This window comes from Gadus macrocephalus, chromosome 17 (genome assembly GCF_031168955.1).
Source record: "Gadus macrocephalus chromosome 17, ASM3116895v1".
Lineage (NCBI taxonomy): Eukaryota > Metazoa > Chordata > Actinopteri > Gadiformes > Gadidae > Gadus > Gadus macrocephalus.
Genome location: NC_082398.1, coordinates 14,097,196 through 14,119,552, shown reverse-complemented (window position 1 = coordinate 14,119,552; position 22,357 = coordinate 14,097,196). Strand labels below are relative to the sequence as shown.

The following is a 22,357-nucleotide window of genomic DNA, read 5'->3' as shown; positions in this document are numbered from 1 at the left end:
GTGAGAAAATGTAGGGGGATATATGAGTGGCCCCACGTCGAATGGTATGACCCAAGATACGTCAGACAGAGAAAGCGCGCAAATTCGACGGTACAACCTTGTCATTTGTTTACCCATGTGCCATGAAAACACCATTGCTACCTCTCATTGGCTGAATCTTTGAGAAAGTTGTAGACTCAATCGATATAAGGTTGCGGGGAGGATTCGTTCGTTGTGAACGAATCGGTCGCTCATCCCTAGTACTGACGTTATGTGGCTTGACTGATCAGTCTGTTCTGTTTGGAACGGTTTCTGTCAAAGGTCCAGGGCCAGTTCCTATATTCATTAGAAAAGCACTCTGCCTTCCAACACAAATAACAGACAAATTTAGTCCTGTACTTTTTTTATTCACAGATTCATAGCATTTGCCATGAAAGCTCCCCACTCAGGCACTAGACATTATGCAATGACTCCCACCACCACGACCCCTCAGTATCTCCCTGTCCCCTCCTGCAGCAGGAGAACATGACTTTAAGAATAGAGGAGGGCATCAGGCGTCTTGTCCAAGGTTCCCTACAGGTGGTCTGCGGCCGGAGACAGCTCCACGCCCTCTGCGTGGGAGCGGACCGCCCCTCCGCCACCACACCATGCACCAACAAACTCTTCTCTCTGTCCTCGACCGCAGGGGTCCACTACCGCAAGTCCTGCGCCTCGTCGGGGGCGTGTCTCATCTCCTCCTCCGGCTACCAGCAGTTCTGCACCGGAAAGATCAACTCGGTGTGCATCAGCTGCTGCAACACGGCGCTGTGCAACGGCCCCCGGCCCAGGAAGAGGGCCCCGCCCTCAGCTGCGGCCGCCCTGGACCACAGCGGGCCCCTGGTCCTCTCCGTCCTCCTCCTCCTCCTGGGACACGCGGCTCTGTGCTGACAGACCTCCTCCTCCTCCTCCTCCTGGACACTCTGTTCTGACAGACAGACCTCCTCCTCCTCCTCCTCCTCCTCCTCCTCCTCCTCCTCCTCCTTTATGTTAATAACCTCGGGGAAGGTTTCGATGAAGGCATGAATGTTATTTCGTTGCTATATTAAATCAAAAAGGTTGTTCCAAAGGGGTTACAGGCGAGCAGTGTGTGGTGGGGGCTCCCTGCCGTCTCTCCGCCAGGTCCAGTGACAGAGAGGTTCAGAGGCTCTAGGACGGAGCCAGGGGGCTCTCCGGTATTGAGGTGAGGGGACAGGCTGGTGGAGGGGCGTGAAATGGGGCACACTTGGGGGGACACCTGAGCCTTGTGTTCGACTGGACCCCCCCTGAGTGGACCTCAGGCTCCTGCTGCTGGAGGGAGACTGATGGAAACAATCACTATGAACCTGATCCCGTGGAAGACATGCCACCTCTGGCTTTGTTTCCATTTGCAGATTTGACATGAGACAGAGTTGTGAAGCTGGCTCGATCCCCCTGGTAGCTAGCCATCAACACATCCTTCATCTTTTGGACAACAGATCACCCTAACAGGAGACAAGCTGCAGAATGTTCTACCCTTTATGGAACTCCCAAGAGGTGGATTATGTCAGCCAGCATGAAGTTAGATGACTCCTTGGATTGAGATATTTCTCTTTATTTCTAATTGAGTGTATAACTATATCTATATATCGGTCTATCTATCTATAGATAGACCTATCTATTTCTATAGATGTATATAAATATTTCTATAGATATAGAAATAGATAGATATAAAATGATTAATTTATTTAATATATATATTATATGATATATCATTTCTAATTTATATATAAATATACATTAGTGTTAGAATATTTTGTTACCTAGTAACTTTCTGGTTGTTGGGGTCTAGTGTTTGTTGCGTCAACCTGCTGATAGTGTTACCCCTTGCTTAACACTTGAGTATTGTGTTTCCTTTGTGTAAAGGGTCTGTATAAAAACACTCCTAGCGTACAAGAGAAACACCCCGCCCCGCCCCCCCCTCATATCTCCGTCTCCGTGGGAACCGTGTCCTTGGCTGCGGATGCGTGTGCTGAGCCGCTGTTGGTCTTGAAGATGAGGAACCGCAGAGGGCCGTCCCTGGTCTTCCCGGGGGCGCCGGTGGAGCGCTCCTTCCGGCCGCCGCGTGGTAGCGACAACAGCGGTCTGCGGGAATGTGTGGACGCCTCGGCGGCGGGCGTGGCGGTCCGCACGGTGCGCACGGTGCGCTTGTTGACGTGTTCGATGCGGAGGCGGCAGCGCAGAACCTGGACGAAGACCTCACGGAACTGCCGAGAGGACAAGTTGTAGAGCAGGGGGTTCAGCACGGAGCTTAGGTAGAAGAAGGTGTCGGCCACGGGCTGAAGGGTGACGTAGCTCTGGAAGTACGCCCGCGTCCAGGACGCCTTGGGCAACGCCGCCCCCATCAGCCGACGCACCTGGTTGGGCATCCAGCACACCGTCAGAGCCCCCACGATCAGACCTGGCCAGGGGACAGAGAAGTTGGGAGGGAGGGAGGGAAGGAAGAGAGAGAGAGAGAGAGAGAGAGAAAGAGGGAGAGAGAGGGGGGGGGGGGAGGGAGGTTGGGAAGAGAGGGAGGGAGAGATGGAGGGAGGGAGGGAGGGAGGAGAGAGGGAGGATGGGAGGAGGGAGGGAGGGATGGGGAAGAGATGGAGGGGGGAGGAGAGAGGGAGGTAGGAAGAAGGAGGGATGGAGGAGATTTGGAAAGAGGGAGGAAGGATTGATGGAGGGAGGGGAGAGGGAAAAGGAAGGGAGGAGAAGGGAGGATGGAGAGGGGGAAGGAGAGAGGGGGAGGGAGGAGAGAGGGAGGGAGGGAGAAGAGAGGAGGAAGAGAGGGAGGGAGGAAAGGGAGGGAGAAGAGAGGAAGGGAGGAAAGAGGGGGAGGCGAGAGAGGGAGGGAGGAGATAAAGAGGGAGGGAGGAAAAAGGGAGTGAGGGAGTAAGGATTGAGGGGGGAGGGAGGAGAGAGGGAGGGAGGAAGGAGAGAGGGGGGAGGGAGGAGAGGGGGAGGGAGGGAGGGAGAAGAGAGAGGAGGAAGAGAGGGAGGGAGGAAAGGGAGGGAGAAGAGAGGAAGGGAGGAAAGAGGGGGAGGCGAGAGAGGGAGGGAGGAGATAAAGAGGGAGGGGGGAGTGAGGGAGGAAGGATTGATGGGAGATTGAGGTAGGGGAAAGGGTAATGGGAGGGAGGAGAAAGGGAGGAAGGAAAAAATACAAAAGACATGATACAATTTAATTATCAATTATCATCCCATAAATTTGTCTTACTATAAAACAATTCAGTGAATAAAAGGAAATCAGTTAAAATGGTCCTCTAATAGGAACTCTAACTTGAAGCTTTGCTCAAGGGCACTTTGGAGTGTGGAGACACTGTGGTCCACTCTCACTGCACCATGCTGGAGTGTGTAATCTGACTGTTTGCCAGGACCACTAAGTCCCCTGTCCCTCCATCTATTGTTTATCCTCCCATGCTTATGATTTGAAATACGCCGTGACCAAACAGTGTTTAGAAATAGCTTCAGATGGCTTCACTTGAGACCTTATCTCCGGCTGAAGAAAGCCAAGCTTGTTTACCTGCTGCACGCCGGCTCTATGTGTGGAAGGGATAACATAGTTTGATCAACCAGACACAATTTAAACTATTTGTGATGAGTAGAGCGCTCATGTAGAATGAGCGGTTGGGAAACTAAATGGAGAGCTTTTAAATCTTCGATTTTAATGTTAAATTACGTAAAATAATTCAGATTGTAATTATAATTGGAGGACTTTAGTAACATTCTGGAGAGAGGAGAAAGGAATTTGTTTGTTACTTCATGTCAGTGTCAATGTCAAAGTGCTTTTTAATCGATTTTTTTCTGCTCTTGGTGTGTCTTATTATTATTGATTATTTGTGCGTTATTCTTGCTCTGAAAGCGGTGCTTTGACTATTATCTATTATGGTGTATATATTCCAATATCCACATGGAAAAGGTTTTCACAGCAATGCATATTTCATTATTTCTGCTGGTCCCCATGGGTCTGAATGGTAGTTTTGCTCATAGACGGAGCTCTCCTCTACAGTGGGGGATAATAAAAATGGACAAGATCCACACTGTTCAACAGAAAGCTGAGAGACCCAGACAAATAATCGTACTCATTTCAGTTTCTACCTGTTTGCCTAAAGGGTAAACACAGACATTGCAGGATCTACTCCATCCAATAGCGTCCCAAAGAATAGTATAGCTCAACACATAGCGGTTTGTTTCACACCATGACAGGTAGGGCTGCATCAACAAACACCCACATGTAGACCGCTGGCCAACAGCGGCAGTGACTCACTCACCTGCGGTAGAACACCAGACTTCATCGACTACAGACCACAACGCCAACCGGTAGGGTATACACCGACCAGGGTTGATGCTTTAAAACAGCTCCTCTCTCTCTCTCTCTCTCTCTCTCTCTCTCTCTCTCTCTCTCTCTCTCGCTCTCTCTCTCTCTCTCTCTCTCTCTCTCTCTCTTAGGTGGAGTGAAAAGGCTGTTGGCATGTATTGTTGAAAAAAATTATAAATTATAATGGGGCTTCGGAAATGAGGTAACAGGGTGAAAAAGTTAACTTTCAGAAGTTTGTTGTCATGGGGACCAGAAGCCATGACTTTGAGTACGATTGTTGTCAGTGTTCAGAGGCCCATAGTAACAGGATGTTTGGATGATGACAAACAGCACAGTGTGAACTGCATACTATAGTGTTTACAAAGCCGCTCTCATAGTCAATGTCTCATCCAATAAAGCTATTTTGTCATTGAAAGAAATGGGACTTTGTGTTTATTCCTCCGTTAAGGTCTTTTGCTGGATCTCATGGGGGACAGAAGTCTGTAATACCAGTGAATATGGTCCTGAAACTGGGATTCAACATCAGGGTCTCACTCACACACACACACACACGCACGCACGCACGCACGCACGCACGCACACGCACACACACACACGGGTGCGCGCGCGCACACGCAAACACACACACACAGAAAAACACAGACACACAAATACACACACACACACACATGCCTTTAAGGGTCTCCAATAGACCTGCCCTGCATCCCTCACTGCAGAACATACGCATCCTGCTGGGGGGGTCCCCTCCGCCGGGGCCCCCACCAACATGACCCTGGGCCGGGGGTCCGATTCCTCTGAGCACGCGCTGCACTACAGGCAAATAAACACGAGCAGCTGCTCTGTGCGATTCCCAGGAATGACTGTTCAGATCACATTGTAGACACGTATAGCTCTATATCGCCGTAGATGTCTCATTTCTTTGTCTCGTAACGGCCAACTCATGTCTTGATGTGTCGATCCCTCGAGCTTTAAGCACCAATTTACAGAGAAAGCCTATATGATTGCCACAAATGGTTCGTCTCCTCTCAGGCAGCACGGTGTGCTGGTGGTTTGTCCTCAGGCGAGCCCAGTGCCTTGTCTCGAGATCGCCCAGAATCCTACGGAGGGGTGTTGGTGCTTTCCATACGGCTGTCGCCTTGATTTATACCGCCGTACATCATTGTGGCAGAGTAGGTGATTGAATGCGAGCGGAGGTAAGAATGCCCGTCAAAGCGTATCATTTAGTTTGGCTGCTGCAGACGTTCCGGAGACTTCAGTGCTTTTATGGGTTTGTCATTGAAAAGTTTCCATTCAGCAAAAAAACTCAGAACAAAACTTCAAATGTATTCAAGCTCTCAAATATATTCAAAACTCCAAACGAAGATTCTAAGACCTTTTTTCAAACGCTACAACACGAGCTACATGAATAATGGCAGGCAGTCAAACCAAAAACGACTTAAACTGAACCGAGCGGCGCTCCGTCTGCAAACAGCCACCTACAGGAAGGCAAGCCATTTACCACACACTTCACACGACTAACGGTGAATACAGATACAGTTTACCACCACCATCCTCCAACTCACTTTACATGTTAGGCACTGGCTGAGATCACACTATCAAACCGTTTACAAGAGAACCGCATCTGGTTGCTAAGCAGCAGCATAAACCTCTGTACCGCATCAGCACCGATAATGCTAGGGCTCAGATGAGTGACCCAGATGTTGGTGTTATTCACGCCCTTCAATATTTAATTTATTTGATTGGATTTCCTTTGTGTCTAAATAAGAGAGAGCATAGAGACAGTAGAGGGGTAAGGTAAAGTCGAGTAAAGGTTATTGGCTAAGATTTGAACCTTCCCAAACACATTGATCGATAAAACACAACAAATGTCCACCTTCCATTTTATTGTTCATTGGCCGTCAAACTTCTTACAACGGTTTCTTTCTAGGCTTTGTTGAATCATCTGATTTATTTACTAAGCTCCAACACAGTAAACAGAAGGGTTTATAATCATTCTGTTCTTTATTTTCTGTCCATCCATATAAAACAACTAGTGTGACACCGGAATACATTTCCAGAAACAAAGCTGTAGTTTTGAAGGACGGCCGTGATAACAGAGATTTACTGCAGGTTCCATTAAGAATGGACACAAAGTGGACATTGCTGACTGAGGCCATGAGAAGCCTGATAAGATGTGTTCATACAGGGCTGGAGGAGCTGCGTGAAGCCTGAGTGCAAAGATGCTAAAAACAAGTGTCTAGACTCAGATTAAAAGAAAGAGATGAGCTGAAGGAGGGAATATGGAGTGAAAGAACAGAATTCAAACAGACAGACGACGGAGGCTGTTGAGAGTTGAACAGTACAAAGAGTAGAGAAAATAGAGGAATGAGATTGTTGAACAAGCTGAATGAGTCCTTGGCAGAACCATCTAATTGCTGAAAAAATTGTGTCCTCTCTAACTCTTGATAAATAATTGATGAAGGCTAAATGAGCTAAACTGGCTTTAATTTTCTAATTGATTAATTGCAATCTATTTTAATGGACTCATTGCTTCTGCGTAATGAACCGTTATCTGCAGTGTAATCAGTTGTATTATTTATCTTTAAATATGCAGATAGTCTGACAGGAGTTGGGAGAACAGTAGATTGTTTCCAAAAACCTTTTTTGGTTTTATTTTTGTCAGTGATTAAGACCTGCAATCTTTATTCACTTGCCTTTGATTCAAATAAACATCAGATATTACCTTACGTTAGATGATGATCCTAAAAACAAATATTCTTGGCTAACTCAAACTATACTAGATTTACCCAGGCTATGCTAAAATAACTAATGCTATGCTAGACTGTAGAATGCTATGCTAATCTGTTCCAGAGAATGCAGGTTGATTGAGGCTGTGCTAAACTAACCCAGGCTGTGCTTAGCTAATACAGGCTGTGCTAATCTAACCCAGGCTATGCTAGGGCAACCAAGAATGGGGCTACGCTAGACTGGAGGGGGCTACGCTAGGGGGTACCAGACCATGCGAGGCTGTGCGAGCCACTCAGGCACAGTGTTGTCCGCCATATATTATGGGGGGAAAGGGCGATTCTCCTCTGCAAAGAATTTGTTTAGGTTAGTACCTCCTGTCATGGCTGCTTATTGATCACAGTCAAGGCGCTCACCTGGAAAATTGTAACTGCATCAGCACTGAGCCACTTAGAAAACATCTCATCCTGTACAGGCGGACTGAGGGACTGGGTTCAGATCTGCGTATGCCCACAACACACTTTAACTGACATTTATACGCCATACCGTGGGTCTATTGTGGTTCTATAAAGTAGTACCTTTGTGTTATTGTCAACATGGATACCCCAACAGATACTCTATAGACATAGAGACAAAATAAATAAAGAAATCCATAAATAAATCTATCTCCCGACCACGGGCAGCCACTATTAGAGGAGCATTAAACCCCATTATTGTGAGCAACAAATCTCAAGCCTTCATTAGAATCTCTGAATGTAGTCACTCAGTATAGTGGAGCTGTGTGGCGATGCATACAGTAGGAGGCTAGAGTAGACTTCATAAGGGAAGGGAGACTTAAAAAGGAACGGGAACTTGAAAGGGAAATATTTAGGTTGAAATGGAATTCAAACGCAAACCACAAAGCTCAAATCACCTCCGCTCCTCTCAACTTTCATTTTGTTGCTCTCATACACGTTTTCTCACCCTAGTTGTTCTATCTCTCACCGTTTCGATGTTTGTAGACAACCTGCAGCCACAGACTAAAGATTAGTGTAGGGTGTGCCGTGACGTCAACCCTTTGTCAACACACAACCAAATTGAGTCTTCATAAAGTCTATCACAGGCCAATTTAACACTGAATTGCCAAACATGATATGGCAGGCTGTTCTTAAACATCCCTGCTATCTGTAAAAACATTTCAGTAATTGAGAATAGCATTTGTCCTTGTCGAAATTGTATTCGCACTAGATAAAATGGTTGTTAAAGATATTCACAATAACATTCTTACAGGTAGAAATTGTATTACAGATATAAGACATCTTCAACTTTGATAAGAATAATCAATCTTATAAAATAATCTATTTTATTTTATCTATCTATATCTATCTAATAAAGATACATGAAACACATACAAGAAACAGATATCCACAATACATTTCTGGATATCTGCAATTGCATTGTTTTAAGTCTTAATTCTAATGGTAGATATCTGAAATCACATTTTCCCTAAAGCCTTATTGTCGTATCCGTCATGACATTTTTGGTAGTCATGATTTATTGTGGGATATTCAAAATTACATTATTATCTAGAATGGCTTTTAATAATGGCACATTTTGAATGAATCTGGCTCTGATTGGTTTAGGCAATCAATTTACCGGGTAAGGATTAGTAAACCATCTACTTGGTTAGGTTTAGCAAAGCAAACTACTGGGGTTAGGTTAAGGCAACCAAACTACTGGTTTAGGTAAAGGCAACCAAACTACTGGGTTAGGTTTAGCAAACCTAACTACTTGATTAGGTTTAGCAAACCTTACTACTTTATTTAATTTTTTTGATTATGTCAAGGCAACACAACTAGGTGGTTAGGTTGAGGGTTAGGGTGCAGCCAGGCCCCCAGGAACAGTGCATACTTCCGCAATCCACCAGTGCCCAGCGGCCAAGCCTGGTATTGCAGCTGTTTAAGCGGGCTGTGGACGGGTCCCTCGATTCAAGGGGCCCAGAAGTAGATATCTCCGTTCACTCCAATACAAATGGGGAACAGGAATGTGGCTCTGCAAAAAATGAATGGATATCAATCAAAAGCTCACAATTATCTTTATACCATGGACTAATGTAAGTTTTAATAAAATGTAAGTTTTCTCTCTTCAAAACGCCACCTCAAGGGTTTTATTAGCTGTTTTGTTTTGTTTTTTTTGCAGGAGAAGGAGGGGTGGGCCGCTGAAAGAAGTCGTAGTGAAACAACAAATGTTGTTTCGGCCCGGCATTCGAGAGGGCTCAGTTAACTTCTCGTGTCCAAGGTTTTCCTTTTACTTAACATGAATGACGTTGATGGTTTTGAGGCACTGTGTTGACTTTGAATCCCTTAAAGTCGCCGAGGGATGTGTAGACAGACCTCTCGCTTATGATGTTACAATGCTAACAATGCTAGACAACGAGAATATCTCTGCACCTTCCGACACGTCATGCACTAGGGCGTGACTGGCTCCCATGATGCGGAAGCAAATCCCTCCTTGACGTTGCCCTGCGCCATTGAGCAGTTTTCATAGGAATGAATGGGCGTCATTTTTTTAATCCGCTGTCCTTTCTTTAATAGGTCCATGGGTGCAGCAGATAGCCCTTTCTGAGAAGCAGCAAGTTCAGGCTGAGCCAACCAGAGGCAGAGAGGGGCGGGTCATCAGGCTGAGCCAACCAGAGGCAGAGAGGGGCGGGTCATCAGGCTGAGCCAACCAGAGGCAGAGCGGGGCGGGTCATCAGGCTGAGCCAACCAGAGGCAGAGCGGGGCGGGTCATCAGGCTGGAATTGTATTGATTAAACCAGCAATGGCAACCATCCATATTTGGTACATCGAGGTCTTGAATGGCCACAGTAGTTTATAGCCTAAACATATAATATTCAACCACTAATAACTTTATAATGGAGGAAAAACATCCAAAGGGACCTCTCAAATTTTTTTTAATGGAGATGAATTTGTCACTGGGCAAAGAAGAAGTATTTTTGGATCTTGGTTCTGTCATAGCCCTGTAGTTAAGGGCTCTATACAAATCACATGTACTTCACTTCACAACACTAACAAATGAAATGGTTGGAAGAATGCTTATTTCCATGTAGAGAAAGGTATTGATGAGGGACTAAATATAGGAAGAGATGAAGAGAATCACCAACATGGTGATCCTCTAGTCTAGATACTGGTGACCAACGTGAGCTCAAATCACCAACAATCACCAACGTCAGCTCTGCACATGATGATGAATCTTTTAATTGAGTGAATCATTGTATGGATCTATAGCCTCGCTATGGGTTGGAAAGCCGAAAGAAAGACAATGCAAGATAAAAAAATTAACAAAATGTACATTTTTACACACATCCGTACACGCACACAAAGGAAAATAATGTTCTGGCATGCTGACAACTTAAAAGAGAGTAAACAGACGAGTTGGCTTCATGCATGTTAAACTCATACATTACTTCCTGAAACCCGAAAACCATGAAGATCATGCGTCTGATAAATATCAATTCCAAACAACACCTAGGAAATCAACATAAATACAAAAGAGAAAACGGCATATCCGATATGCCGTCTCACTTCCACAGAGGAGATGGGCTTTAGTCACTGGAAGTAAATTGATCTTTTCTGTCCAGTCAAGCATAAACACACAATCTCTCTCCTCTCATGGTGAATGAACGATGAAGCAATTATTCATAATCAGAGGATCATTTCAAGAAGAGCGTGAATGAACGATTTACTTGAGTGAATTTTAACAAGTCACCACAAAGAAATATCTTTTAGGATGGCATGGATCAGGAAGACGCCCCTTATAGAGTGGCGAAGTCACGCCCCTTCCGGTAGGGCTCATGGGACCTATGAGATCGAAAAATATGAATGGGTGTCAATGGAGAGAAAATAATTATTTTCTGGTCCCGGTCTTTATATGCCCTGGATTACACATATGTTGTTTGTGGATTTAAAGGATAATTTTTCATGCAAAGAGTTCGACCGTTTATTGTGCAATTGTTCAGATAAAGGCTGTAGAGAAAACACAACGAGAAAGACTACACGGCTCGTATGTGACGTCACGCTCCCTGCGACTGGCGTGGAGAAGACCGACAATCTTCCCATCGGCATAACTGAAACTCTGCACGTGCCCCGATTTATAATGGTTTTCACCTCTTTCGATGCTTTTATCCTCCCCTTGGAAAAAGCGGTGAAGTGGGGCAGAGAGATCGCCATCTCTGTGCCGAGTTCCAAGGGCGGGTGTGGTGACGTATATCATATGCGTCGAGAGCAGCGAAGAGCTGTAGTTCACAAAGCGGCCTCACATAAAACCTAAAATAATCAAACTTCTTCACGAACATTTTTAGTTTTCTTTGCATGAAAAATTATCATTTAAATCCATAAACAACATATGTGTAATCCAGGGCATATAAAGACTGGGACCAGAAAATAATTATTTTCTCTCCATTGACACCCATTCATATTTTTCGATCTCATAGGTCCCATGAGCCCTACCGGAAGGGGCGTGACTTCGCCACTCTATAAAGACATTGGTTCCTGTTGGTTATCTTGTAAATGGTTCTGTTTTGACTTCACAGTTGGAGGGAGTGATGAGTTCAGTTGAGAGGTTCTCTCTCTCGACCTCTCTCCGTCTCTCCCCTCTCCCCCCTTCTCTTCCCACAACTCTCTGTCTCTCTCTCTCTCTCTCTCTATGCACCACCTTTGTATTGCTCTGTTCTATAACTCCCCCGCCCTCTTTCTCCATCACTCCCCCCCGCCTCCCTCTCTCTATCTCCCTCTTCCTTCCTCCGCTTCCCTCTCTCTCTCCTTCTCTTTCTCTTTCTCTCTCTCTCTCTCTCTCTCTAGCTCTCTCTCTCTCTCTCTCTCTCTCTCTCTCTCTCTCTCTCTCTCTCTCTCTCTCTCTCTCTCTCTCTCTCTCTCTCTCTCTCTCTCTCTCTCTCTCTCTCTCTCTCTCTCCATCACTCCCCCTCGGCCTCCCCATTCCTTCCTCCTTTTCCCTTTCTGTCTCTCCTGCTCTCCCTGTCTCCACAATTGAAGGTCGGAGTGTCAGTGTACAAATAACACTTTACCTAAACAGCCTCTCCTTCAATAAATTCTACCAAAAGTGAAGAAGAGGGAGCCGCTCCTTGACTGGGCCACAAATCGCCGCTCAAATGACAACAGCTCCAGCTGACCTTTCACGGAATACTAAGTAGCAGCTTTGCATCAATCACATGAATGTTGGAAGATGCCGAGGGGGAAGGAAGGGGCGGCCATTTTGTTTGTCCTTGGTTAAAGCGTCACAACGTCATGGCCATCTCTTATGAGACGTGACAGGAGTACAACTGGCAGACTCCTCTCAGAGCGTCTATCTGTGTTCACCTCTCTGTGTAACCTTTGTTTTCTGTTGTGTTCCCAGACCGCGCAGCGCCAATTAAAACGGGGTCCTGGATGGAGGGGGAGGGAGGGAGGGAGGGAGGGAGGGAGGGAGAGAGGGAGGGAAGGAGGGAGGATAGCAGTTATGGAAAAAACTGTCTTCTTCTTTTCGAGAGATTTGGGAATACAATTGTTGTCCAAAAACGAATCTTGTTTGTACAGCACTTGCCTGACATTTGCTCCTTGCCTGTCGATTTAAGATCAATTTTTTTTAAGATCTAATTGTAAATGAGAAATATTCTTGATTGAATGGCAGCTCATTGTATTCAGCTGGTCATCTGTGTATCCATTCTGTCATGGTTGGCATTGTATATTTATGTTAATCTCTAACCTTCGGTACATGATTAACGGTCTTGGGGTCTGTAATTGGTACCTCAGGCAGGTGGCCAGTATCCAGTGCAGCAGTCTGCCACAGAACATATCATGTGGGCCAAGTTCTGAAAGAGGGGACTGGGCCTCTTACTCAGTTCAATTGGCTTATCCCCTAGCTTTGTAGGCATTGAGTTGGTGGGTAAATCAAAAGATTATCTCGGATCCATCAGTCCTCCTATGTGATAGCCCAACTTCTGGCTGGGGATGGTACAGAGCCTGGTAAACCAAGCTAAAAGGGGCGGAGTCGCACCACGTTTTCTGTTTGGTGAAGAAGCTATTCTCCCGAAGACATGCTGATCAGCGCAAGAGGGCCAAACTTTCAGAAGAGCATTTTAATGTGTATTTCTGAAGAGGCTAGTCTACACGGTGTTGATTTTTAACCGTCACAGATTTTTTGTGTTACTGAGTTTGTGTTACCCGTTTATAACCAATTACATGCTTACAGATCCCTGCTACCAGCAACATGATTCAGATACTCTATAGACAAACAAATATGAAATGAGAGAGACTCAGATTTGAGCTTGTCTGTCATAAGTCTTTAGAATTTGTCTGGAATCTGAAAAGAAACCCATAAAGACAGGCTGAGAGTTATAGTTTTAATAAGTGTTTTAGTAGAAGTGTCAACAGGTATTTGGCCTTGAATCACCCCTGGTGGTGCTGTATCTTCTAGCTGAAAGACTGACAATCACAGGGCTGTCCCTTCAACTCCCAGGCTCCTACTGGCTTTTTAGAAAGGGAAGACACTCTTGAGCAAGGCATGCCATAGCTAATTGTTGGGTTGCTCTGGATCATACAAAGCAACACATAGAGGGATAGAAGTGATGTGCAGAGGTTCTGATGACACGTGCCCCCAGTTCATCTGAGGCGGTTCCATGAGGTGCTTCTTTAGAATATCAGTCTATGGAATTATCACAAAGTCAATTATCCCCAAACGATAAGATTGAGATTCATGGCTTATCGTTCAGAGGCTTTCATCAGAAAACCAGGAGGGTATATTGAAAGTGCAACGTAATCCACTGAGGAGATTACATTTAGTAATTAGTATAAAAATAATACTCAATTACAATTAAAAGTGTACATAGCAACAGTACAACAAAGGCTGGAGCTGCTTTCATCTTTCATCTGCTTAATTTTTAATTGCTTTTTTTGTAGATAAAACAGACTGACTGTTGACTGAAGGTCTGTGAAGTGTTCAGACAGAGGAAGCACCTCCTCTCTCCCAGCCAGCGCCGCAGTTCCCAACACAGAGAAACACGCTGGCTGATTTCTCTTCTACTGGCTTTGTGAATCATGTCGTTAGGCTCCACGTCACTCCGGCAACTTCACCAAAGTTTCAGTCGTTATCGGCATTAGACTTTGCTCTCGCTTGATCTCGGCCATTGTAAGTGTGAAACGACTGACCAGGGCCAAAACAAACTAAAGAGTGCATTGTGCATGCCACACAGGGTTGTTCTTATGGATAACTTGATTAGGAAGAGACAATCTTGAGATAATATGTTTTATGATTTTATAGTGGCACTGTTGTTCTGAGAAACCTTTTTGGTTCCATTGATGTCCAAAGACATGTTTTTAGAGCTACTGTGTTAAATGACCAGGTACAATGATAAATAAACATCATTATCGTTGGCTCATGAAAAGTAATATGTCATGAAAAGCAATATCTTCTAGCTTGAATGGAGGGAAGATATTGTGGTAAAGGGAAAACAGTTAAAACTTGTGAAAGAGACATATAAAGTCCTTTTTTATCCAAACGTGGGGGTGTATTTTTGACGTGATATTATTAACTGGTCGATCATAATCTTCACAAAGTGTATGTTATTACCCAACTGTAAAAATCTCCCACCCTCCAACCATTGGTATGAATGTCTCTGGAGGCGCCTCATTGGACGTTCAACAAAAAAAAGGGGGATTGTAATGTAATTCCAATTAGGGCATTTAGCAGACGCTTTTATCCAAAGAGACTTACATCGGTTAATGCACACATTGACGGCAGAGCCAACCATGCAAGGCGACAACCAGCTCGTCAGGAGCAGTTATAGGGTTAAGTGTCTTGCTCAGGGACACATCAACACTCTGCTGGGGATCGAAATAGCAACCTTTCGGTCACAAGACAACTGCTCTACCTCCTGAGCTAAGCCGACCCGACGACGTATCGAAGTAAAGCCGGTTATAATATACTTTCAATTCGGACATCAGAGCTAAGCTAGCTTCCAAATCCGAACCACCAACTTTATAATCACTCTCATCGAGGTAATAACCGTCCAACAAAGCCCTCGACCGTGACTGGAGACCTTGTGCAGCCGTGGACCCCAGCCGCAGCCCCAGCACGACACAACACAACAAGTAGACAATCTGTTCTCAATTACATCTCAGCGCATTATCAAATTGTTATTGGCGGTTGGTATTGCCGCTGGCTCGTCATATATCAGTGCTGAGATATTGCTCAGAGTCGGGCCCACAGAGGGGTAATAAGCCCAGGTTCTCCTGAGGCGGTCTGAAGGCTGGGCCGGCCCTGCAGGGGGCAGGGGGGGCCCTTCATGTCACCCTACACACAGAGGAGATACGAGGCCCCCGGCGCTGGGCAGGGGGGGAGGACATCATTAAACCGGCGTTCACCTGAGGCCCAGGTGGCTGAGGTGTACAGTCTCTGTGTGCGTGTGTGTGCGTGTGTGTGTGTGTGTGTGTGTGTGTCTGTTGCTGTCCTTTTTGTGAAGGTTTATATATTGTGACTGCATGTGTCTATCTGTAACATCAGTGTGTGTGCGCGTGTGTGTATGTGTGTGTGTGTGTGTGTGTGTGTGTGTGTGTGTGTGGGTAGCTGGGTGTGAGTCTGTGTGTATGTACACACACAGTGTTTGTGTATTGTGTACATGGGTGTTTAAGTTTACTCTCTGAGTGAGTGAGTTTGTAAATGGGTGAGTGAGTGTACACTGTGTGTGTGTGTGTGTGTGTGTGTGTGTGTGTGTGTGTGTGTGTGTGTGTGTGTGTGTGTGTGTGTGTGTGTGTGTGTGTGTGTGTGTGTGTGTGTGTGTGTATGTGTGTGTGAGGGGGGTAGGGGGTGTAGAGCGGCGGCGTGGGGGGGGTCAACCCAGGGAGCGGTGTGTCTGCCAGCCTTTATCCACGCTCATGCATCGCGCGGAGCAGAGTGTCTGGGTGCTTTATACTAGTGTCCGCATGATCCACCGACACTCCCCCACCCTCCCCTACTGAGAGAGAGAGAGAGAGAGAGAGAGAGAGAGAGAGAGAGAGAGAGAGAGAGAGAGAGAGAGAGAGAGAAAGAAAGAGAGAGAGAGAGAGAGAGAGAGGCAGAGAGAGAGAGGGAGAGAGAGAGAGAGAGAGAGAGAGAGAGAGAGAGGGAGAGGCAGAGAGAGAGAGAAAAGAAGAGAGAGAGAGAGAGGGAGAGAGAGAGAGAGAGAGAGAGAGAGAGAGAGAGAGAGAGAGAGAGAGAGAGAGAGAGAGAGAGAAAGGAAAGAGAGAGAGAGAGAGAGAGGGAGAGGCAGAGAGAGAGAGAAAAGAAGAGAGAGAGAGAGAGAAAAGGAGAGAGAGAGAGAGAGGTAGAGAGACAGAGAGAGAGAGAGAGAGAGAGAGAGAGAGAGAGAGAGAGAGAGAGAGAGAGGGAGAGGCAGAGAGAGAGAGAAAAGAAGAGAGAGAGAGGGAGAGAGAGAGAGAGAAAAGGAGAGAGAGAGAGAGAGAAAAGGAGAGAGAGAGAGAGAGAGAGGGAGAGAGAGCCCTCAGCTCTGTCGTCGTGCCGCTGAGCTGCAGCATCAATCTGCTCGGCTCGTGAGAAAAGAGGCTTTACTGTTTTTAACAGCAAAACAACCCCGGGTTAAGTCTGCCTGCAAGCCTTTCTGTCTGACAGTCTTCCCGTCTACCCGTTTCTCTGTCAGTATGGCCGTCGGTCCGTCTGCTCTTTCGTTTTCACTCTTGCCCTCTCTCTCTCTCTCTCTCTCTCTCTCTCTCTCTCTTGTAGCAGGGAATCAGAAGCTGATTCTTTAACATTTAATCACAGACGAGCACCTCTGGGTGTTCATCACAATCGATCGTGAGGGGAAAAAGAAAAGAGGTCATTAACCAACAGAGCTGTAGGCAACGCAAACAAAATTATTATTCGTTTCAGACATGGCTCCTGCTGCGGTAACAAAACGAGTATCTAAAGCAATTAACCTTCTGTCACGGACACTCAAGTGTGGGCATCTTAACGAGTTTGTGCACCTCCTTTAATTACTCTTTTAAGCAGCAGCAGGCCGACCAGAATTAAAAGTAATTCCGAGGTGAAGTGCGACGATGACAGCAGCGTGGTCAGTGTGTTCCCCAGATCACTGCCATTAGGAGAGAGCTCCTTCAGTGGAACCCTGCTGAGACTGTGGAACCTCCAGCACTGAGCGGAGAACCCTCATTAACCCTTTCATATTCCCATCCATTAATCTGTCTCTCCCCTCCTCCCTCTCTCCATTCTTCACTCATCCATCTCTCCTCTCCATCTTTCCCTCCATCTCCCATCCCTCCATCTCTTCCTTGTCTCCATCTTTTCCTCCATTTCCCCACCCCTCCATCTTCTCTATTCCATCCTCAATCTCTCCATAGCTCCATCCCTCCATCCCATCTCTCCAGGTCAGTTCGATATCAATATGAAGATGAGGGAGTCTATCTACCAGCAGTGAGCGGCTGGCGGTTGCTGGTTTTCCATCAATATTGAACGCTTATGAATTTGTAAGCAGCAATGGCAGATATGATAATGACGGCAGGGACAGCAGACCGAGTGGAGTTGATTAGCGAGCGCTCTGGGCAATCGCTAATCAACTCCATCTGGTCTGCTGGAGTAGTCAAGTGTTGTAGCAGCAAACAGGAAACAGCAAAGGTACTATCCCTACGGTGATGGAGGACAACACTCCAAACTGTGCACTCGGTTCAACACAGCAGGAGATATGTGGAATAACTTCCTTGGCGCTGTGCACAGGGTTTGGACAGATGGTTTTGCTGGTTATTATTATTGGGGCATAAAAGGAACAGAAGATAGGACAGTTAAGCAAATAGCCTAAAATCTCCTCATGGGCATCTGCTATGACTTTTTAGATCTCCGTTTTTGCTGATAATGTGATTTAAACGTAATGGGAAGGGACCTTCAAGGGCTCTGAAAAGCGTCTTGGTAATTAAGATTCTCAATCAAACCCGCCGCCCTCCACACCTGCGTATCCCGGCCCAGCCCTAACCTTTCTCTGGCAGCTCTGTGGTGTCAGCTCTTTGTGGATTCTACCTTTTTTTCAGCCCATAACCTTGGACTGGCTACCAGCCCGGAGCTGTTTATCGTGATGGACACGTGCTGCATCGCCACGCTGGGAACCAAAAGAAATTACATTCGAGAGGATTACAATGAATATCAGAGTTTGAAATGTTGGGAAGGAGAGAGTGTCTGGCACCAGTAATGGCGGAAGGACTGGTTCCCGGGGACTGGGTCTCCATGGCACCCAGGGTACTGTCCTGGGCGACCTCAGACGGAACATTCCAGAATCCATATTGGTATCCTAGCAGGGAACCTGTGGCACCAGGTGAGCGGATTAGATCGCCCCAATGCACACTTCCTTTATTGTGGAATAACTATTGGTCTGCTCTGAAACATAGACATAAATAACTACTTATCAATAATTGCTTACCAACAATGAGACTTTATGCGTTAAAGGGGGCTATCAGAAATGGTAATGGTAAACAACAACATCACTCTTTATCCTCTTTATAAAGAACTGGGTTAGAACGAGAGAATGATTGGTTTTCAGCTGTGGTAATTAGTGTGTGTAATGAATTGCACTAACAGGTAAAAGCTCCTCCATGCATCATCGGTGTGGCCGGCCCCTAAGTGCTAGCCTGCGCGGTGTGCTGGCGCGAAGGTCAGCGGTGCATACAAAATCAATGATTCCAGCGCTGTCTGAAACTTAAGACATAATTAGACCTGGGGAGGGAGGAGAACAATTGGCTGGTTATTGAATCAGATCAGCAAAGGCGCTGTGCCCAGCACTTTTCAAACCAAAGCGAGGGGATCCTGGAAGAGCAGGGAAAGTTCAGCTCATTTGTTCCGAATGTCACGAGTTCCAAACTGTGTCCCAGGTTTCTGTGAAGTTCACTGTCTGACGGCATCATACACCATACGTGTGTAGTCATGGAGAACTTTAACCGACATTACGATGATTAATGGTGCTATCAATAGCAGATAAACTCGTAGATATTCCTGCAAGTGCTTATCCTCCCACATGACATCACAGGAAGTGGGTAGAAGGCCAGCCGTCTTTATCATTGATGATGACGATGAACAGTATTTGTGTTTAATGAGTAGCCTAGGCTACTTCTTATGAAGATATCGCTTGTGGTTTTAAACACTGGGATTGGACGTAGACCTTAGACTTAAATTCACAACGGTTTAAGATTCGTACTGCCCTCCCTCCATCTATTACCCAACTTAAGACTCTAAGAGAGCTACTGCACTAAACTCACTTTGGTCTCAACATGGTTGATATTAAGGGTCGAAGACACCTTATTTATATGGTGTCATATATTACCTTGATAATGTAATTAACATATTATACATAACATATGTACATTATAACAATGATAAATTATTATTTTTGATTAAATTATCAAGTATATCCAGGGGTTATAGCTAATGGAGACCTCAGTCAATAGAAGCCATATTGAAGCCGGGGTGACGAGCGTGTCGCCAGGTTGGCGTCTCGTTGTACGTGGTTAGAGATCACCGCGATGAGCACCTAATCATCACAGAGCAACAAGGCTACCAGATGGCCCCTCACGCCCACCTCTGATGATGCATCCTTGTCGTGGTCCGTTCAGAATTAGTCATGGCAACAGCATCCTGTCAACTTTATGAGGAATCACAAAGGTTTAATCTGACACAGGTGATGGTTGTGTTCAGCGTCTTTGTATAACAACTGCTGCTTACTGCACATTCTGTGAGGATTAGTTGGAGCCAGTGAACTGGAAAGGTAAATATAAAAATTGCATTGCTGTGGTATATATTTAAACGTCACTGATAAAATATCAGTTCAAATTCAGGATGGTTTTAAGCTTATTTTGTAATCCTTACCACTGGTCGAATACTTCTCGTAATCAACCTTTACCGCTATCTTCTTTTGGCTCAGCAAAGGGTTGTCAGTGTTACAGGGGTAAGACTGTGAGATCAATTTATCTCCTTAATAGCCACAACAGCCAAGGACTCTGCTAAGTGTGTGACACTGACAGAGCGATGTTTGACTTCTGCGGTGCACAAGACGCCAAGGCTCTCAGACACTTCCTGACAGCTCCAAAGTGGTGCCAATACAACCACATTGTGCACATACATGCGCACGCAAACGCACGCACGCACACACATGCACGCTCACACACACACACACACACACACACACATGCTAGTGAACACACAAGCTTCCCGGTAAACATCAAGACGCATGTGTGGGGGGACGTGTGACGTCTGGCCTGCAGGGGGAGTATGGGCAGGTTGGGAGCGCGGATTGGCTGGGGGGGGGGGGGGGGTTGGACCTGAGTGCGAGCAGGTGTCAGCACTCAGGCCAATCAGGGAATGTTTGTATGTATGTGCCTGCTTTGTGGTTAGGGGGGAAACCGGGGAGCAGAGAGAGAGAGGCAGGGGCGATCGCCACCAGAGATCGCCTGGAAACGCATCCTGTGACCGCTTGGAGCGGAGTTATGATTTACGTCCAAGGAATTGTGTTTTGTTGGACTGAGCGATCGAAATTAAAGGACTTTCTGTTGGAAAAAGCAAACCTGGTGTCCAAGCGCTCTGTGAACCTGCTACAGCATGTTATGAATAAGAGTCACCGTTGTTTAAATTCTTCTTCAGGACAGTTTTTTCTAACTCACGATAGTATTGGTATTCGTGAGGACATTCCTGAAGAACCAACAGCCCCGCGCTCAAAAACCCATCCTCACATTGATATTCAACTCATAACACGCAATAAAAAGAAGGTCCTACCTAGAAAAATGATGGTCTGCTTCCTGGCCGTCTTGACCCTTGAACTCTCATGCTTGGGCGAGGCCTCCGTCGACCCGTTGACCCCTCCGGCCGCCGACCCCATGGGCCCCCGCAGCACCAGGACCATGGCCCAGCACATCACGGCCACGCCCGACAGCACCACCATGTACACCACGAATGCCCCGGAGATGCTGACCTGGTACATGACCCAGCGCTCCCGCAGGTTGGTGCAGAAGGTGACGTTCTGGTCGGGGACGCTGCGGGCGCTGGGGATGTGGCCCTGGGTGCCCGTGGTGAACAGCATGGGCAGCGCCACCACCACCGAGGTGAGCCAGGCGAAGGCGATCAGGGTGGAGGTGTGCTTCCCGGCCAGCCTCTTGAAGCGGAACGGGTGGCAGATGGCCATGTAGCGCTCGAAGCTCATGGTGGCCACGTTCAGGATGGTGGCGTAGCTGCAGGCCTCGAACAGGAAGTTGTACATCTTGCAGTTGACGTTCCCGGACGTGGAGCTGAAGGGGAACCAGATGGCGCTGTACAGCTCTACCGGCATGCCGATGATCAGCACCAGCAGGTCCGAGCAGGCCAGACTCACCATGTGGTCCGTCACGTTCTTGTGCAGGTAGCCGTTCTGCAGGAGCACCTGCGTTACCCGGATGGTGACTGCATTACCCACAATGCCCGTCACCAGGATGAGGACGTAGAGGATGGTCAGGAAGACTTTGACGGAGTAGCTGGCCTCTAGGTCCCGCCAGTTCTTCTCCTCGGCCACCTCCGGCTCAATGTTCATGGCGCCCCCGAGCTGTTCCTACACTATGGACTCCTTATCAGCTCAGGAGGTGCGGCAGTCAGCGATCAGGGGCCCGGCGGGGCGAGCCAGGATCCTCAGGTACCTCCGGATCAAAAATACATTTGATATTTGTCCAAAATGATCACCGGTCCTCGCGGTTGTGTCTCTGGTGAGCCGGAGATCCTGAAGTTCCCATAAATACTTCTGTTCAATCAGTCCCCTCCCTCAGTGAGAGGGGGTGGGTGGGGGAGGGGGTTAAAGTATGCTATTTCCAAGAAAAAGTGAGCGGTTGGTTCAGCTTGAAGTCCGTTGTGCGAGGCCTGGTTCTCCACTCCACGCCCGTCGACCCTCGTTTCACCGGTTCAAATGCGTTTGGCGTCAGTGCTCGGCTGAAAGTCACAGACAGCAGTACACTGATTTCCTCCCTCCCGGACGAGGGCAGGGCAGTTAAACATTAAACTTGAGCGAGGGAGAGAGAGGTAGAGCGAGAGACGGAGAGGAACAGGAGGGGTGTAACGGCGAGGGCCGGCGTTAGGCTCTTATCACCCTGTGGCAAGACAAACTCTTGCCTCATTTCACTAAACATATAATGAACACTCAGAGATAAGGAAAGGAATTCCAAAACGGTCAGTATTAAACAACACCGGCAGACACACCTAACCACAGGAATGGATAGGTACACAGAAGCATAGCTTAACATGAGGAATTGAAGCGTTTTGTTTGATGCGGTCCTGGTT

The 22,357-nt window shown here is 46.8% G+C and overlaps 2 protein-coding genes and 2 long non-coding RNA genes across 4 annotated transcripts in view; 1 reads left to right on the top strand and 3 right to left on the bottom strand.

Moving 5' to 3' along the window:
• The window catches only part of LOC132445682 (ly6/PLAUR domain-containing protein 1-like), a 31,311-nt gene extending 28,875 nt beyond the window's left edge, over positions 1-2,436 (top strand). The window contains exon 3 of the mRNA XM_060035797.1: positions 665-2,436. Coding sequence (XP_059891780.1) covers positions 665-906 — 242 coding nt within the window. The 3' untranslated portion in view covers positions 907-2,436. The remainder of the gene's footprint in view (positions 1-664) is intronic.
• Positions 366-22,132, bottom strand: LOC132445681 (G-protein coupled receptor 39-like). Its single transcript, XM_060035796.1, has 2 exons — positions 20,834-22,132; positions 366-2,434 (listed from the first exon to the last, which is right to left on the bottom strand). Exons 1-2 carry the CDS (start codon positions 21,618-21,620, stop codon positions 1,956-1,958), a joined length of 1,266 nt encoding a protein of 421 aa, XP_059891779.1. The 5' UTR covers positions 21,621-22,132; the 3' UTR covers positions 366-1,955.
• Positions 6,200-11,799, bottom strand: LOC132445684 (uncharacterized). Its single transcript, XR_009522684.1, has 2 exons — positions 11,571-11,799; positions 6,200-10,852 (listed from the first exon to the last, which is right to left on the bottom strand). It is a non-coding gene; the product is annotated as an uncharacterized LOC132445684 (long non-coding RNA).
• Positions 11,928-19,248, bottom strand: LOC132445685 (uncharacterized). Its single transcript, XR_009522685.1, has 2 exons — positions 18,095-19,248; positions 11,928-12,479 (listed from the first exon to the last, which is right to left on the bottom strand). It is a non-coding gene; the product is annotated as an uncharacterized LOC132445685 (long non-coding RNA).
• Positions 22,133-22,357: the final 225 nt, after the last annotated feature.